This window comes from Ahaetulla prasina, chromosome 2 (assembly GCF_028640845.1).
Source record: "Ahaetulla prasina isolate Xishuangbanna chromosome 2, ASM2864084v1, whole genome shotgun sequence".
NCBI classification, from domain to species: domain Eukaryota; kingdom Metazoa; phylum Chordata; class Lepidosauria; order Squamata; family Colubridae; genus Ahaetulla; species Ahaetulla prasina.
The window spans coordinates 10,591,175-10,610,142 of record NC_080540.1 but is presented as its reverse complement, the minus strand read 5'-3'; the positions used below and the strand labels follow the sequence as shown (position 1 = coordinate 10,610,142).

General features: G+C 46.5%; 1 protein-coding gene across 1 annotated transcript; it reads right to left on the bottom strand.

Moving 5' to 3' along the window:
* Nucleotides 1–667: 667 nt before the first annotated feature.
* On the bottom strand, nt 668–17,968 carry LOC131190360 (steroid 21-hydroxylase). Its single transcript, XM_058167682.1, has 10 exons — nt 17,947–17,968; nt 14,929–15,018; nt 12,678–12,832; nt 11,939–12,034; nt 11,751–11,852; nt 9,642–9,728; nt 8,695–8,898; nt 5,199–5,368; nt 3,988–4,091; nt 668–2,163 (listed from the first exon to the last, which is right to left on the bottom strand). Exons 1-10 carry the CDS (start codon nt 17,966–17,968, stop codon nt 1,898–1,900), a joined length of 1,296 nt encoding a protein of 431 aa, XP_058023665.1. The 3' UTR covers nt 668–1,897.
* Between the last annotated feature and the right edge of the window lie 1,000 nt (nt 17,969–18,968).

Genomic DNA, 18,968 nt, shown 5'->3' with positions numbered 1-18,968 from the left:
GAGGAGGCCATTTTTGCCCTCCTGGAGGCTCAAGGAAAGCCTCCAGAGCCTGGGGAGGGCAAAAATGCAGAAGGCCAACTAGGGCATGCCCACCATGGCCACGCCCACCCAGCAACCAGGCAGAGAACCCCTTGCTAAAATTTTTAAAAGCCCACCCCTGGTGAAATGGAATTGTCCCTAACCTGAATAGGAATTGGTGGTACCTACTCCAGAAAGGGTAGATCTGATGTCACCTAGCAAGGCATCCCAGAACTGATTGTTTTGGAGTCTTATCAAATTATCAATAGCAAAAGACTCTTGAGTCCAATGTAGCTAAGATTCTGGGCGTTTCTCAGTATTATTATCAGCCCATGGCAACTTTGCGTCGCTTCAATTGTGTTGATCTCATTGTTAATCCTTCTTTTCTGTGGGCCCTTCCCCAATTCTGAGTTAAAAATACTCTCCCCGCCCCCCCCACCCCACCTCCATCCCTGTTCCTTGAGCAGAAACTATCTTGCCATAAGATAGTCTGTCCCCAGTGCTGATCCCTCTTCTGGGTATTGTATCTGTTTAGGTGGGGCTGGCTAGATGGTTTACCATCTAGAGACCGTATTAAGCAAAACAGTTGGTTAAACCTCTGGATTTTCTGCCCTTCCCTTTCTGACCGTCATCAGCTGGTGGAAAACCATCCTCCAGTTGCAACAGGAACGAAGCAGAAGTTGATTCAGGATCCAAATTTTCAGAGAGCATGCATTTCAGAACTGCAGATCTCCACTAGTCTGCTAGGTGGACCTACAGAGATTTGAATATCTGGTATAGCATCTCCTGCTTGCACAGAGGGTTGGAGTAGAAGACCTCCAAGGTGCTTCCAACTCTGTTGTCCTTCACCAGGACTTTGTACCAGAATTAGCAGTGAGCGTTAAATGGGCATCAAATGTGCATTCAGAAACATCTCCTGTTCCTCTTTGGATTGATTTTAATTTATTTTATTTACAGTATATCTAATTCTCAAATGACTCTACAGTAGATGACCTGAAAAGTAGCAGCAGTCTAAAATCAAACATATCAAGCAACAACAATAACCCAATAGAAGCTCAACAGCACACTGTTGCAAAGCTTGAGACAATAACCAGGTCTTTAATAGCTTCCAGAATTATATCAGGATGGAAGCCATATGGATCATTCTTTCATTACCATGATAACTGCAAATGATTATTAAATGAGGCTATTAGGACATTGCTTTCTCTCTCTCTCTCTCTCTCTTTTTTTTTCCCCCCCCCTCATGTCAGAAGCACCAGGGTGCTTCCAGGCTGAAAGGCATAGCCAGTGACATCGCCGTTGCCTGGGGATGCTCATTTGAGGGCTCCTTTCATGTCCCCAGCAGGAGCTGGAGTGAATGATGGGAGCTCCACTTGGGTCTCGAACATGGACTTGCCAACCTCCATCCTAGCATCCTAACCACTTAAGCCACCATATTCCTATCAGGACATTGCTAAATGAAGACCTCCTGTAGTTTAAACCTATCCTAAAATCCATGCATGACTGGTTACATTGGTTACAAAGTTGAGAACTGCCAAGAGAACTAAGGGAGGAGGAGTAAGGATCTTGATGGCAGTAGCAGAGGGGTGCCTCTTTGAGTATTTTCAGGAACTAGGAGTTCCTATGATGAAAGTTTCTAGCTCTTGGAAATAACAAAACAAGCTCTCCATGAAGTATGTAGAGTCTGATAAGAACTGGTTCAAACCTGCCAAGGACAAGGATTGCACATAGATTTGAACTTTAGTTACTGGCAAACTCATTATAATCGTGTGGAAAACAAGCCTCCATAATATGACAGTGAGCATTAACAACATCATATAAACAAAAAAGCAGGTGGATGATTTCCATTTCTCGCCCAGCAGGAAGGGCAGGAGAGGCTTCATTTTTCGAGCTTTGGGGTCCTCGGCCGGGGTACCAGCCGCACCAGGAAGGGCTTGCAATGAATAAGGAATCGAAATGATCCCCTGAGGTCAGGAAGGCATCCGGCTGACGCAGGCAAGAGTTGGAAGTCTCTCAAGATGTAAGCAAGGAAGAGGAATGATTCCATGCGGGCTAAGGCTTCCCCCAGGCATACCCGCGCCCCACAGCTGAATGGCACCAGATTCCGTCGGGCCTCAACAGAGGCTTCACCCTCCAGGAATCTCTCTGGACAGAAGAAAGAGACCGGTCAGATTAACAAGGACAGCCAATTTGGTCTAGTAGTGAAGGCCCCAGACTGGAAACCAGAACCGACCGGGCGACTTTAAGTCTGTCACTCTGTCTCTAAGCCCAACCCACATTACAGAGATGTCACGTGGGAAATAAGAGGAGGAAGGAATACTGAATGTGTTCACCAGCTTGAGTTATGTATGAAAATTATATAGGCAGGCTAAAATAAAATAAATAAATAACAGGAAGGAAATAAATCCTTCCCCATATCTTACAAAAGTTTTCATGGTTGGGAAACACTGGGTTAGAGGCTTGGGTAGGGATAGATAGATAGATAGATAGATAGATAGATAGATAGATAGATAGATAGATAGATAGATAGATAGATAGATAGATAGATAGATAGATAGATAGATAGATAGATAGATAAATAAATAAATAAATAAGCAAGCCAGCAAAGCCAGCCAGCCAGAAATAAACCATGCTTTCCATTCACACACACACACACCCCACACACAAATGCTTAGCTGAAATCAATAGATTAATATAAAATCCTAGCTTCAAGCAACTGTGGATTTTATTCATGTAGCCTCGTTAGGTAAAGGTAAAGGAGTCCCTGTGGATTTTACTCTGCTAATCATTGCTGTCTATAGGGAACGGCGCTCATCTCTGTTTCAAGGCCATTGAGCCAGTACTGTCTGAAGACATTTCCGTCTTCATGTGGCCAACATGATGTCACAGATCACTGTTACCTTCTCATGGAAGTGGTACTTGCATTTGCATGCTTTCAAACTGCTAGGTTTGACAGGAGCTGGAGCGAGGACAGGAACTCATCCTGTCTTATGGCACTTGGGTCTCGAACACGGGCTGCCAGCTCAACAAGCCCAAAGTCTTACCCACTGAGCCAATAGTGCCGCCCCGTTTTTTTTTATCTCGCTAGGTCAAAACAAATCACATACATATAAGGCTTAGTATGATGGGTCAACCCCAACTTTTCTTTCTTTAATCTGCCTCTCACCATTTATAGTTATAAAATTCACACTTCCTTCCCCAAGTTACCTCTCTTTCTCTATAGTTGCCCTAAGCTATGATCTTCTGAAACATACTTTACTGATTAGGGCACAATAAGCTGCGCTGACACAACATACAAAGCCGGTGTTTCTCAAGTGTTGTGTCTTGCCCGCCCTCAGAGCAGCCGGGGCCTTCTTACCTGCTCCCGAACACTGAGGAATGTATGCCTCCCGGCCCCAGCCCTGACTCCATGCCCAGGCAAACGGAGCAGCTAGACCCCTCCCCCTCCTCCACAGCATGTGAGCCTGAGGAGGGTTTATTCCCAACAGCTGCTGATTGGTGTGACCCTCGCATCAAAAGGCTGGATAGGTGGAGGCAACAGAAGGAAGGGAGGGGCAGGCCTTAATGAGTGCTGAGTCATGGAGCCACACCCCATGGCCTATATAAAGGATCTGCTTTCTGGCAGTCTCTGAGTCAGGCAAAAGTCGAACTTATCTTGCTGAAGTCACTTACTGGTCTCCTGCCTGCTCTGAGGACTTTGCTAGGACTTTGGGCAGAGCTGCAGAGGCAAGCCTGATTCGGATTTCCCTGACCCGGCCGTCAGCGGAGGAGTGGGACACGACATCAACCTTGGCAACTTTAAGACAGGCAGTCTTCAACATGCTGGCTGGGGAATTCTGGGAAAGTCCCTCTGTTTTAAAATTGCCAAGGTTGAGAAATACTGCACTAAGCCAAAGCCAAGAAAACTTCATTGTGGCTTTGAATCAATCTCTCTCTCACACACACACACACACTTGCAAATAAGAATACCTGGCCTAAACTCCAGAGGACGGTGCCACTTGGTCTCATCGTGATGGGCCCCATAGAGGTTGGGAATGACCGTCGTGCCCTTAGGGATGGAGAACCCAGATAGACTTGGGCAAGGGGATGAGAGGGAGAGGAAAAAGAAGACAACAATTATATCAACAAGGCTTCAGCAATGTGATTTGTTCCCCTTGCTTGCCCTGAGACTGTGGGTCTCATGGGCATCCGGGAACATCACAGACCAGGGGTGGTATTTACTTACCTTTGCTACCGGTTCACAAAAGTGAGAGTGCGCGCGCGTGAGGTCGCTTCGCTCGCACATGCCACCTCTGCACATGCGCGGGGACTTCCGCGCATGTGCAGTGTATCAAAAATGGGACGTGATGCTGTCCGGGCGGGTGGGCGGAGCCTCCCGCAGCTGCCGCTACAGGTTCGCCTAACCGGATGGAACCAGCTGAATACCACCACTGTCACAGACCCAGTTTGGTCTAGCAGTTAACTCATCAAGGTAGAAACCCAGAGGCTGCTGAGTTCTAGTCCCACCTTAGGTATCAAAACTGGCTGGGTGACTTTGTGCCAATTACCAGGAGATTATGAGTTCTAGTCCTCCCTTAGGCGTGAAAGTTGACTGGCTGGTTTTGGGCTAATCACCAGGAGATGGTGAGTTCTGGTCCCGCCAGTGGGCCAGATCTAAGCATCCCACTGGTCGGATGCGGCCCACGGGCCTTGGGTTTGATACCCCTGATCTAGGTACAGGTGCCTCTGCCAGCAAAAACAATCTCTGTTTTCGGCTGGGATGGCCTCCTGCAACCCTCTGCCAGAAAAAACGGAAATTGGGAGGGCCGCGTGCGCATCCTAGCTCCCAGAGGTCAAACACAACCCTGATGCAGCCCTCAATGAAATCGAATTTGACACCCCTGACCTAGATACAATAGTTTTTTGGGAAGCCTCTGAGCTGTGCTCGGACCTGTTTCGTTCATACTTTCTCGCTTTCCCCTCATTCTGGCTAAAGGCACTCAAGGTTTTTAAGTTTAAAAAAAAAAAGAACTACTTGGTGCCACAAGCTTGATGCCTTTGACTGTTTGGTGCCAAGAAGGATCATGGATGTTCAGAAGGCAGAGACCTAGGTAGAAAGCAGGAGGAGGGGGAGGAGCTGGATCTCCTTCCTCAAAGGATAGATTTGGGGGGGTGGGGAAACGTCTCTTGAAACCTGTTACCTGGTGTTACGGATGGTCATGTGAGGCAGAGCCAGGGGTGCTGATGGACGCAGGCGCAAAGTCTCCAAGATGGTAGCTCGGAGGTAAGGCAGCTGCTCCTGATCGCTGTAGGTCGGATCACGGTGGAATCCGATGACAGTGGTTAACTCTTGGTGGATCTGCTCCTGAATCTGGAGTGGCAGAGAAAGAAGACAAAAACGTGGTGGGAAGAAAGAAGGCCACCGTCATTAAATGACCATTTGTTCATAATTTATGACAGTGTTGAAGTTACAATCTTTGAAACACCCCACCCCCCACCCCCATCATATGATCAAAGTTCATGTGCTTGGCAGCTCACCCACATTTACACCAGCAGTGGGTGCTGAGTGAATTTGCTATTGCGGTCTTCTTCTTCCCACTGCTGACAAGGGACATCTGACCTGACCTTTCCCAAGGCAGCCGCTGGTTATGTGAGGCCTTCTTTCTGAAGCAACCACAAGGCCTTCCTGAGACCACAGCTGTCTCAAAATAGGGCAGTCTGGGCACAACTTATCAGCTGTGGGAAGAAGAAGATAACAAAGACCCACTGAGAAAAGATGGGCCAGAGGTGGTATTCAGCCGGTTCGCACCGGTTCGTGTGAACTGTTGGCGGAAATTTGGCCAAGATCGCTGAACCGGTAGTGACGACCAGCTGGCCAAGCCCCGAACCAGTCCCTCAGTTGCCGCTCGCTCACCCCGCCCGCCATGTTCATCACCACCATGTTCTTTGCACACGTGCCTTTCAAGTCCAGTGGAATGCGCATGTGCGAAGAACATGACGGCTATGGCAGCAGCTTTTTCCATGACCTCTGGTACTTTTTGGTGGCCTGGGAGGTTTCTTTGCCAGCTGCTTTCCAGCAGCTGCAGCTGGCTAGGGGCTGCCAAAAACTCCAGTCAGGTTGCCTTCTGGACTCTGGACCAGCCGCCGCAGAAGGTAAGCAGCCCAAACAAAGAGGCGGTGGTGGGGGAGAAAGCAGGGCTATGGCCAGGGCCACTAAAGGAGGGGAAATGGGAGTGACTGACGAAGGGAGGGCGAAGGTAAATATATGGAAATTCCAAAAATTTTCCTACCTTTTCCTGTGGGCGTGGCTAGGTTGGGGGGGGTCATGTGACTGAGTAGGCATGGGCATGAGTGACATCAAGTTGGCCACACCCACTCAGTCACATGCCCCCCACCTAGTCACGCCCACCAAACCGGTAGCAAACATTTTTGAAACCCACCAGTGAGATGGGCCTTTGTGGAGCAGGAATTGAAATCCTCCCCCTCCCCCAGCAGCAGTTGCACCAAAGGCAACACAGAAGCAGGCTGAGACTGCTGACAGGTTATTCTTGACATACGACCACAATTGAGCTCAAAATTTATTTTGCTAAGCAAGAAGTTGTAATAAAGCTTTGGAGAAGTTGACTTTTGCAGGAAGCCCTCTGTTTATGAAGAGTGATATATAGGTAGTCCCCAACCTATGACACCCCCCCCACAATTGAGCCCAAAATGTCTGTTCTCAAGTGAGACTGTTGATAGGTGAATTTTGCCCCATTTTATGATCTTTTGTTGTGTCTTGCCCGCTCTCACCGCAGCCGGGGTCTTCTTATCTGCTTCCGAACGCTGAAGAATGTCCTAGTATGCCTCCTGGCCCCAGCCCTGGCTCCGTGCCCAGACAGGCTGAAGAGGAAGAAATACCTCCAGCCCCCAGCTCTGGCTCCATGCCCAGGCAAACGGAGCAACTAGACTCCTCCCCCTCCTCCACAGCATGTGAGCCTGAGGAAGGTCTATTACTAACAGCTGCCGACTGGAGTGACCCTCGCGTCAGAAGACTTGATAGGCGGAGGCAACAGAAGGAAGGGAGGGGCAGGCCTGGATAAGTGCTGAGTCATGGAGCCACACCCCATGGCCTATATAAAGGATCTGCTTTCTGGCATTCTCTGAGTCAGGCAAAGTCTAAACATATCTTGCTGAAGTCACTTTCTGGTCTCCTGCCTGCCTTGAGGACTTTGCTAGGACTTTGGCAGAGCTGCAGAGGCACGCCTGATTCGGATTTCCCTGACCCGGCCGTCAGCGGAGGAGTGGGACACGACATCTTTCTTGCCATAGTTGTTAAGTGAATCACTGCAGTTGTTAAGTTATAACATAGTTTGTAAGTGAATCTGGCTTCCCCCTTGACTTTGCTTGTCAGAAGGTCGCAAAAGGGGATCACGTGTCCTTGGGACACAGCAACTGTCATAAATACATCCCAGTTGCCAAGCATCTGAACTTTGATCATGGGAATGCTTCAACAGTCCTAAGGGTGAAAAACAGCCATAAATCACCTCTTTTTTCAGTGCCATTGAACAGTAACCTCGAATGAATGGTTGTAAGTCAAGGACTATCTGTAATGGTACGTGAGAAAGACCTCGAGAGACAGGACAAAGAAATACTGCCTAGGGCAGGGGTGTCAAACTCGATTTCATTGTGGGCCAGGGTTGTGTTTGACCTTGGGGGGCCAGGGTGGGTATGGCCAGCTCGACGTCATTCATGTCAAGGGTGCCTGTGGAGGCCCGAGTGCTCTGCCAGCGAAAATGGGCTCCTGAGCTCCATTTTTGACTGTGACAGTCTCCTGCAACCCTCTGCCAGCAAAAACGGAGCTTGCAAGTGCCACCCAAGGTCCTCACAAGCTCCGTTTTTGGCTGCGATGGCCTCCTGCAACCCTTTATCAGTGAAAATGGAGCTTGGGAGGGCCGCATGCAGTCCTCCATTTTCACTCTGTTTTCACTGGCAGAGGCACCGTGGGCCAGTCCTTCGCTGTTTCCAGGATGGCCCCCTGGGCCAGATCTAAGTACCCCGTGGGCCAGATCCAGCCCCCTGGCCTTGAGTTTGACACCCCTGACCTAGGGAATGGTCAGATAGAAGAGAGCATAGTCTGCATAATGGGCATGATAGTGGCTCAGAAGGGTTCATCTTGAACTTCTCAGGCTGTAAAGGAGATGGTGGGAGATTTGTACTTTCAGACTTGCAAGATTCGCCTAACAACCAAGTGAGATTTGATTAACGATCACAGCCAAGACTGTCAAAGACTACCAGTGCTAAGCAGTGTGGCCACATGATGTCTCACTGAATGATCTCATTTGCTTAGTGGAAGTTTTGCTGATCTCAATTATGGTCTAAATGAGAACTACCTCTTCAATGAACGAAGTTTGACTTTCAGGTACAGGCAAGCTATTGCCCCCCCCCTTTTTTTTCTAGGACTCCAACTCCCATTAGCCCCACCATCAAACGGTGAGGAACAATGCAGAGAGATGTAGCCCAACAACTGGAAGGCCACAGCTTCCCCGGTCAAGGCCTACAACCTTGTTCCAGGACCTCTGCATGGAGAAATCAAGAGAGATTAGAAGCAGGAGGAGATCTTTGACTGAAAGATAAACCTTGCCCCACCCAAAAGAGGGAACCTACTTTGATTTAGAAGACCATGCTTCCCACAACCCACCTGCAAACCATTTGTCCTACCTCAGGACGATGCACTAGGAAGGCAATAGCCCAAGTGAGCAGGGTCGCTGTGGTCTCCGTGCCTCCAATAAGCAGGTCAACAATGGCCATGTGGACGTGATCCAACAAGAGGCCAGTCTCCCCCCATTTTTCAGTGCCATAGTCACGCAGAAGCTGCAGCATGTCATTCAGCATGTCCTGGATCTCTGAAGGGCTACGTGACTCCTAAGAAAAAGGGTGTGCAATCAATCAATCAACCAATTAATCAAGTCAAGCTCATTTCATCCATCTATTCATCCCATCAGTGAACAATCAGTTGCTCAGGGTCCAGTCCCAATAATTGTTTGTCTCTGGCCCCATTGATAGGAGTTTCGCTCCAGTAACCTTTGACAAGATATATTTCCCCATCTTTGTGATAAGCACTGGCCCATTTTTTGCATGGTGGTAGAACTGGAAGATCTCATCATTCCTGCTCTTAAATTAATAGATTCTTCTTCTTGTGTCATCCTCTTGTCTGTGAGTCTCCATCACCTTATACAGGTAGTCCTCAACTTACAACCCAAAAGAGACCAGAAAATTTGTCATTACACCGTGGGGTCATTCAGTGACCGCACACAATTTTACAACTTTTTTCTGCCACAATTGTTAAATGAATCGCCACTGTTGTTAAATGAAACATTATGTGACTGCAACTTGTGACTTCCTGCCGGCTTCCCCATTTATTTTGCTTTCCATCTGGGAAGGTCACTAACAGTGATCACGTGACTGCAGGATGCTGCAAGCGTCGTAAATGTGTGGCAGTTGCCAAGCACCTGAATCAAGATCGTGTCATGGTCATAAGTATGAGGACACATGGTAAGTCACTTTTTAAAATGCCATCGCAACTTTGAACAGTTGCTAAACAAATGGTGGTAAGTCGAGGATTACCTGTATAGCCTTAATGTAGTAGCCATTTTCCACATTCTCACCTGGTGTTTCTTCATCTGGGTTTGGATCAAGGCATCCCGGTTTTTGACACAGGAAAGCAGATGCCGCAAAGTTGGGTTGGGGACCACCTAGGGTGCAGCAGAGGATCTGAATGAAGTTGGTTTTAGGACAAACACTCAGGACTCCCACATTCCCCTTTCACATTTTAGGAATATTGTATATCCGTCAACAGCTAAAGTAGTAAAAGAGGAAGAGGAGGGGAGGGGAGCAGAGCAGAGAGGAATGGAGGGGAGGAGTAGGGAGGGCAGGGCAGGGCAAGGGAGGGGAGAGGAGATGGGGAGGGGAGGGGAGAAGAGAGGAGGAAGAGGAGAAGAAGGGGAAAGGAAGAGGAAGAAGAAAAAGAATGAGAAGAGAAAGAAGAAGAATGAGAAGAGGAGGAGGAGGACGAGGAGGAGGAGGAGGAGGAGGAGGAGGAGGAGGAGGAGGAGGAGGAAGAAGAGGAAGAAGAAGAAGGCCCTTCTTCCCCAAATGTTCTGTGTGCAGAGAAGTGGGCTATTTTCCAACATTCAGCTGTCACTCATTGTCCTGCCGCAGTTGGAATGTTCATGAACTATCATGAACTTGTAGCAAGCCACATGATATATTAGCATCAGAAGTACAATCTGATAAGATATCCTTCCCAGTCTAGTTTCTTTCATATGTGATGGAAGCTTATGAAACATTTAACTTTCTGCCATCCCATGTTTGCTAGAGATAATGGAAGTCTATGATATCAAAAAGTAGAACGTTTATCTTGAAGAAAACCCCTATTCGTCTGTGTATGCATGCATTCATTTAGAGAGAGACAGACAAAACAGAAAGAGTGGATATCTGTCCTGATAACATATCAGAAAATTAAGGAGGCAAAACCTTGTACAACATCAGCATTCTACCATTTGTTGACTGTGCCGAACATGTAGAGTTGAATGTGAATCTGTCCAAGACTAGCCTAATGCATCAATCATCTCTTTTTCAAACTTGTTCACTTTAAGTTGTTTGGACTTCAACTCTCAGATTTCCCCAGCCATCTTAAAGCGGCTAAGGTTGAAAAAGACTGTACTAAGCTCAATTAGACCAAGTGTTGTGGCTCCCGCCCCCGAACCTGGCCCCATGCCCGAAAGTGCCCTGGAGCCGGGCCTGCTGCCAGAAAGTGATTTGGACAGTGAGGGAAAAGGGCTGTCAGGACTTACCTCGGAAGCACCGGCCTCCCTGGATCAGCTCCAGGAGCCAGAAGCAGGCCAAGTGAAAGAGATAACAAGGCCTCCTTCTCTTGACTCTTCCCCCCCCCCCCCCGCCATGCCTGCAGACCCAGCTGACAGCAATCAGGTTTGGCTCAATCCCAGGTTTCGTAGGCAGGAGAGAAGGGAACGACAGAAACAGGGGAGGGGCAGGCCTAGGAAGTTCTGAGTCATGGAGCCATACCCCACAGGATATAAAAGGCAGCAAGAGCTGGTGTGTCTCTTTGTATCAGGCAAATCCATGGATTGACTAGAGCTGAAGGTTGTGACTTATCAGCGTCCTGGCAGCTATTGAGGGTTCTTGGCAGACACTGATTCTTTTGCTGCCAGAGCTGATAAGAGCCAGCTAATTAAGCCATCGTTCGGACGGAGGTGAGGAGGACACAACACCAAGATTATTACTTGCAAATATGAAAAAAAACACAACCCACCTGTGACCTTCCTATCTGTCTGTCAGTCACTTCATCCATGGTAAGGTCAATAAGGTACATAGTAGTTGTGACTTCATGATTAGCCTGACCTGACTAGGGGGCTCAGTGGCTAACACACTGAGCTTGTCGATCAGAAAGGTCGACAGTTTGGCGGTTTGAATCCCTAGTACAGGTCTCCTGCATGGGCAGGGGGTTGGACTAGATGGCCTCCAAGATCCCTCCCAACTCTGTTACTGTTTACTGTTATTACAACCCTTCCTCTTTTTATATGTGGATGTAAAAGTGGCAGGCTTTCCTTCATGTGCTTAGGGTGCCACTTTGACTTTTTTTTACTCTTTCCCAGGAAATGCCTCTGGCTCAGATCTAAGATGTTGCATGTCAGTTTTAGATCTGCAAGTCTGACCTGAAGGCACCCAAAAAAATCCCTCTAACCAGGTCTCACCCTGAAGATGGGAAGAAAATCAAGAATCTGGACGGAAGCAGAGCTCCAATTTTCAACCAGCTCGATCATGCAGTTATGCATTTCTTCGATGGTGGAAATGTCCTACGATGGAGGAAAAGACAGAGGTAGCTTGGAGAAGACAATCCACGGGAAAACGGAGCAATTACACAGCAGGTCGGAAGACTCACCACTGCCCCAAATATCAAGTTGGAGATGACTGCACAAGCATGCAGAGAAAAGGCGTGTGCCACATCCACAGGTTGTCCATTGTAACTGTGGAAAACCTGTTGAAGAATCACAAGAGAGAAATATGCCTTAGACCAGGAGTCCACAACCTGTGGGCCACGACACACTAGTGGGCATTGAGGGGCTGCGGAAATGGCTAGCGAGGGTGCGCATTGTCACGTGGGCGAGAGCGGGCAAGTGTGAGTGCCTGCACTTCATTTAAGCGAGTGGCAGGCGTTTGTGCATGCAGCTCGTGCAAATGAAGCTGCGTGTGCTTACTGTCCACTTGCGAGGAACCATCCACTCTCCCAACCCTCACACTCCACATCCGCTGGTACGCAAAGCCCAGTCTGTGCAGGGCCCTCCTGAGCTCCATTTTTGCTGGCAGAGGCATCACAGGCCAGTCCTTCACTATTTCCATGGTGGCCCCGCAGGCCAGATCTAAAGCACCCCATGGGCCGGATCCGGTCCATGGGCCTTGAGTTTGACACCCCGTTGTAAAACAATTGGTTGTTAAGCAAGGACTGCCTGCATAATTAAGGACGTATGGTCACCATAGGTACATTACATGCAAAAAAAAATGAGAATGAATGAGTTTTTACACCCTTTCCCCATTTTTTAAAAAATTAAAAAGTAGGTTCTTCATCAGCATCTTCAGCCTCAGCTTTCAGAGGAAAGTTCCTCTTTCCTTCTCAAGGTCACCTTGGTGAGTTGTTGAGCCTGGTCCTGCACAATCTTCTCCATGTCTCCTCGCAGGCAACGCTGGAAGGCCACGTGGGCGAGTTTGCGTTGCAAGCGCCACGTCGGCGTGTAGTTCCCCAGCGAGAGGTCTTTGCCTCCCTTGGAAATCAAGTGGGCTGGAGAAGAGAGGTAGGAAGAAGAGGTTAGAAGTAGCCTTCAAGGGAAAGGATGTAGAGAAATGGCAAAAAGTCTTTGCTCTGGCTACAGAAGGTAACAGCTTCCCAAAGCTTGGGAAAAATTCTGCTCTCAAACTCTGCTGATATTGATTGGGCATCCTCGAGCGATGGAGGTAAGAACAGTATGTTCTCCCCAAGATTGGATGGGGTGGGGGAGTATGGTGGTCTAGTAGTTAAGATGCTGGGCTTGTGGACCTGCAGGCTGGCAGTTTGAGACTCATGTACAACATGACGGGGTGAGTTCTCATTACTTGCTCCAGGTCCTGCCAATCTAGCAGTTCAAAAACATGCAAATGTGAGTAGATAAGTAGGTACCATTTCAGTGGGAAGGTAACAGTGCTCTTTGTGCTTTTGGCATATAGCCATGCTATACACAGAAATGTCTTCAGATAACGCTGGCTCCCTCGGCTAAGATATGGAGAAGAGAATCATCCAGTAAAGTTAGACATGACTGGACAGGGGAAAACTTTTTCTTTTTTACAAGATTAGATGTCCCAACTTTGTTAGTCTATGTCAGCCTTTCGGCAAACTTTCAAACTTCCCCCAGGGTTGGAGCTGGGTAGTTGGGTGATCCTGACCTGTATAGGTACTCCTCACTTTACAAACAATCTCTTGGTGACCGTTCAGTTACAACAGACTCCCCAAAGCGATTTACGACTCAGTTCTGGAATTCCCAACAGCCACACACACACACACATACATATCCTCCAGTCATGTGATCACATTTTGGGCATTTGGAAACCGGCTAACATTTATTTATTATTATTTATTTATATCCTATATAATATTCAAACAGCGCAGTCTTGGAACGTGCTGGAATGTCTAGTATATATATACTACTAAAACAGCGACGTCTACGCTGGCTTGGGCATGTCATGAGAATGGCTGATTCCAAAAGATCTCCTGTATGGAGAATTAATGCAGGGAAAGCACCTCAGAGGGAGATCACAGCTGCGATACAAGGATATCTGCAAGAGGGACCTAAAGGGCCTGGAAATGGACATTAACAACTGGGAAACCTTGACCTCCGATCGTTCAGCTTGGAGGCTAAAGACGCAGCATGGCCTTCTCCAATTCAAAGAGACATTTGTTTGGCAAGCTGAGACAAAATGGCAGTCCCGGAACCAGCGAAATCTGGGGGCTGGGCAGGGGACAGAATGTATCTGCCCTCAGTGTGGAAGGGATTGTCCCTCTCGAATTGGCCTTTTTAGCCACACTAGATGCTGTTTCCAGAGCACGATACCATAAGAATATCCTACCTCTATTATTTTTCGCTTTATTATATTACTCATGGCTAATGCACAGGTGTCAAACTCGTGGCGTTATGTTGCCGTCATGTGACGTATCACTTTTTTCCTTTCATGGAGTTGGGGTGGGCGTGGCCTGGGTGTGACCCATTTTGCCCATGGGCCACCAGTTTGACACCCCTGGGATAACGTATCCAATACACCTTCCTTCTTCTATTTTCCCCACAACAACAACCCTGTTGCATTGAGAGAGAGTGCCTGGTCCAAGTCATCCAGTTGTCTTTTATGACTAAGGCATGACTTGAACTCATCATCCCCTGCTTTCTAGCCCGGTGCTTAATCACTAAATCAAATTGGCATTTATGGCTATTTGCAACAGTCCCAAAGTTAATGACCACGATTTTTGACATTATTTGCCAGCTTCTGGTGTTTACTTCCAGTTTCCAGCAAAAGACACCTATTGAAAAAGAAGAGTTCACTTAAAAACTGCTGCAAACAGTGACCCATTTAATGACTGCCATGACTTACAATCATAATTTGGACCTCAATTACTGTTGTAAGTCGAGGACTACCTATGTGGTGTGAATCCAGCCATGGTGGCTTGTAAGCATGGTTTACGGCTTGGATAAACTCTGCAAAGTGTAGGTTTTTTTCCATAATCAAGCAAATCTTATTTCTGTGCAATTTGTGATCCTTCCTCTCACTGGAGTTAGCTAACAAAATGGCTCTCAAGCCATAATTTGATCTCAGTTCATTACCAGAATTATCAACAATCCAGAAAATCATTACCCAGAAAGTTATGAGGCCGTCCAGCGAAGTCAGACCATTTTCGCATCAAAGCCTCCCGAATTAATTCGGAGCTGTTCAGTACAACCACAACTGAGCAAGGGAAAGACAGAAAAAAATGAGCAATTAAAAAAAAAACCCAATATATTTTCAAAGGTAGTCCTCAAAACTCCCAAACATCAATTAGCTCAGTCTTAGAACAGACTTTTCCCATTAGTACAGGAAGTCCTCTACTTATAGCCATTTGTTCAAAGTGTTGGAAATGAATTCAGCCAACAACCATGGGTCGATGAAAATAGACTTTATTAAAAAAATAAAATAAATGCTACTTTGCAAAATAGGGTGGGTGTATCCCAGCAGATCTTAACAGAGGAGTTTTAGCCAGGAAGCCACACCTAAAGTTTCAAAAGCATTACATTTTATAGTTCCCTATCCCGACGGCCCATTTCCCTCCTCCTTTGGACAGGCCCTCTGGGATTTCAGCTAATCCAAGATGCCTCAAAGGAATACATTATTTCTCTTTTTGTTTTCTCAGATTACTTTCTTTTCACAGCACCTCCCGGTACCTGTCCATTACACATCTACATAGCATTTCTCAGTTTTAAGGAATGTCTCTGTGCACCCTCAGCAGTCCCCTCTCCTATGCCAAAAAAAACCCCAAATAAGATAATGCCCGCATGTCCTTTTCCAGGCATATGCACCATAGGCATGGAAAGAAATTTCCACAAAGCACATAATCTAACTACACTGTAAAACTCAGTTATATACCCTAATCTAAATCTACACCCCCCTACAACAGACAGATTTCTTCCTTTTGTTTTCCTAATTGCCCACTAATTGGACCCCTATTAACCCCACAAAAGGTGTGTGGATTGTTAGTTATGTCCTAGGGAAACAGGGTGGCATTTAAGAAAAAAAAAGGATTTATGAAGGATTTAGATCAAAGGTCTCCAACCTTGCCAACTTTAAGACTTGTGGACTTTAACTCCCAGAATTCCTCAGCCAGCAAAGCAAAGCTGGCTGAGGAATTCTGGGAGTTGAAGTCCACAAGTCTTAAAGTTGACAAGGTTGGAGACACTTGATTTAGATCTTAATGCAGGAAGGATACAATTGATTTCATACACATGTTTTACATAGGTACATGTGTTATAAATGCTTAACAAATAAATGCTTAACAGCGTTAAACTTTTATAGCAGTATAGCATATATTATATTATACAATAGAATAACAAGTTTATGACTATTGCCTTCATTACTATTTTATTTTTGAATTTTCTCATATCCTACAAAAGTTACAGCGGCACTGAAAAATAGTGACATGACTATTTTTCAGATGACCATTGCAGCATCCCCATGGTCACATGTTTAAAATTCAGAAGCTTGGCAAGTCACATGCATTTATGATTTTTGGTTACCACCTTCAAAGCACTCCATGGCTTAGGGCCTGGGTACTTACGGGACCGCCTGCTGTTACCTCATGCCTCCCACCGACCCGTACGCTCTCACAGAGAGGGGCTTCTCAGGGTGCCGTCCGCCAAACAGTGTCGGCTGGCGGCCCCCAGGAGTAGGGCCTTCTCTGTGGGAGCTCCTACGCTCTGGAACGAACTTCCCCCTGGTTTACGTCAAGTGCCTGATCTTCGGACCTTTCGCCGTGAGCTGAAAACGCATTTATTTATTCAAGCGGGACTGGCTTAATATTTTTAATTTTTAACCGGGTTTTTATTATTTTAGGGTTTGTAATTTTAAATTTTAAATCTTTTAATGTTGGCCATTTTTCTAATATGCTCGGTTTTAAATTAGGTAGGTAAAATGAGGACCCAGATTGTTGGGGGGGGCAATAAGTTGACTTTGTAAAAATATACAAATAGAATGAGACTATTGCCTTATACACTGTAAGCCGCCCTGAGTCTTCGGAGAAGGGCGGGGTATAAATGTAAACCAAAAAAAAATTGTTGTTTTAATTGTATATCTTTTATGTTTTTTATCTTTTGGCTGTACACCGCCCTGAGTCCCTTGGGAGAAGGGCGGTATAAAAATTTAATAAATAAATAAATAAATAAATAAATATGATAGCTGCAGTGTCCGGGGATCATTTGATCACTTTTTGCAACCTTCTGACAAGCAAAGTCAACGGGGAAGCCAGTTAACAATGGAAGAAAGAAAAGAAAAGAGAGAGAGAAAGAAAGAGAGGGAGGGAGGGAGAGAGGGAGGGAGGGAAGGAAGGAAGGAAGGAAGGAAGGAAGGAAGGAAGGAAGGAAGGAAGGAAGGAAGGAAGGAAGGAAGGAAGGAAGCAAGAAAGAAAAAGAAAGAGTGGACGCAGGCAGGCAGGCAGGATAATGAATTTGCAAGTTATTAAAGATCAAATCTATATACAGAACTGGTTCTCACCAGAATCCACATCCCTCAACGAGAATTTGCGTCATTACTTTAAAGAACTAGTAATTTTAATCAAAAGTACTGCTTGTTACTGAAAACGCAGCATCAAAGAGGCCTTCCTGTTCCCATTGAGATAAGAGCTGTTGTACAGTAAAACAGGTCAGCTCAGAACACCGACTCCACATTCACTAAATAGCGCCAATAAAGAAACTAGTCGGGACGCGGTGGCTCAGTGGCTAAGACACTGAGCTTGTCGATCGAAAAGTCGGCAGTTCAGCAATTCGAATCCCTGGTGCCACGTAACAGGGTGAGCTCCCGTTGCTTGTCCCAGCTTCTGCCAACCTAGCAGTTCGAAAGCACGTAAAAAAATGCAAGTAGAAAAATAGGGTCCACCTTTGGTGGGAAGTTAACAGCATTCCGTGCGCCTTTGGTGTTTAGTCATGCCAGCCACATGACCACGGAGACATCTTCGGACAGCACTGGCTCTTCGGCTTTGAAACAGAGATGAGCACCGCCCCCTAGAGTCAGGAATGACTTGCAAGGGGAACCTTTACCTTTACCTAAAGATACTACTAGTTAGTCATTCTTAGATTTTTAGGAAGTTTGTCTCCATGTTTAGGTGAAATCTACTTCCTCACAATTTACCCCCTAGCTTGCTTTCATACATCCCTAAAATTTGTCACCCGTGTTTCCCTCTCTTCTAAAGGTAACTTTTATCTTTAACTTCTATCTTCTAAGCACTAAAGATAACTTCTAAAGCTGACAAATGATTCTGGTGACAGCTTCAAGTCATCCAGTTCTTCATCCAGAGCAAAAGTATTTATAATTCTTTTTATATTTCTATTTTTCTTACATTATAAGCCCCCAGACTCGCTTTGGCTAGCGAGACAGGCAGCACCTAAATTTGATAAATAAATAAATATAAATAAAAAAGGAGACAAAGACACTCTGGAAAATTCTTATTTTAAGGAACGCCTGCTCCATCATTGGAGGCTTTTAAGAAAAGATTGGACAACTATTTGTCTGAAATCGTATAGAGTTTTCTGCTTGAGCAGTGGGTTGGGCTAGAAGACCTCCAAGGTCCCTTCCAGCTCTAATCTGATTCTAACAAGGGAAAATAACTGTAAATCGTCCAGTTTTCTAATTTAAAGCCTATTCTAAAACGGTGGAATGCAAAGACTTTAAAATTCCAAGAAGAAAACGGGGTGGGGGGAGGGGGGGAAATGCAGGAAAGTTTATAAAACAAACACAGAAGCTCAAGCAGCAACAAAAACGAAACAAAATGAAACAAAACAGCCTCAGGAACATGATGCCACTATTTTTTGGAAGGCTAAAAACTCCACGAATACATAGGTTTTAACTGAATTTCCCACAGTGCCTCCCCATTTACCGCTAGCACCTCCCAAATCACAGTTCCGCACACACACCCCAAACACGCTCAAAAACTACCTTTCTTCCTACACTGGAGGCGGTAGATGGGTCCATAATGCTGGGCTAACTGGAGGAAGTGGACTGGCAGGTCGGCATGCAGCAAGTGGTGGAGATTCCCCACTAAGGGCCAAGGGGAAGGCCCCGGGAGCTCCCACGGTTGCTTCCTCCATCTCAGCACCCCCTGAAACCACCACAGGAGAGGCACAGCCAGGAAGACCAAGACCAAGAGTCCAGCC

Bases quoted from the DNA above. Each gene is read 5' to 3' on its own strand.
- LOC131190360 (XM_058167682.1), bottom strand. From the start codon at position 17,968: ATGTATGAAAGCAAGCTAGGGG. The intron at 12,035-12,677 runs GTGACCTTGAGA...ATTCTTCAACAG, and splicing joins AGGCTCAACAACTCACCAAG to GTTTTCCACAGTTACAATGG. The intron at 8,899-9,641 runs GTGAGAATGTGG...CCTTTTTCTTAG, and splicing joins CCCAGATGAAGAAACACCAG to GAGTCACGTAGCCCTTCAGA.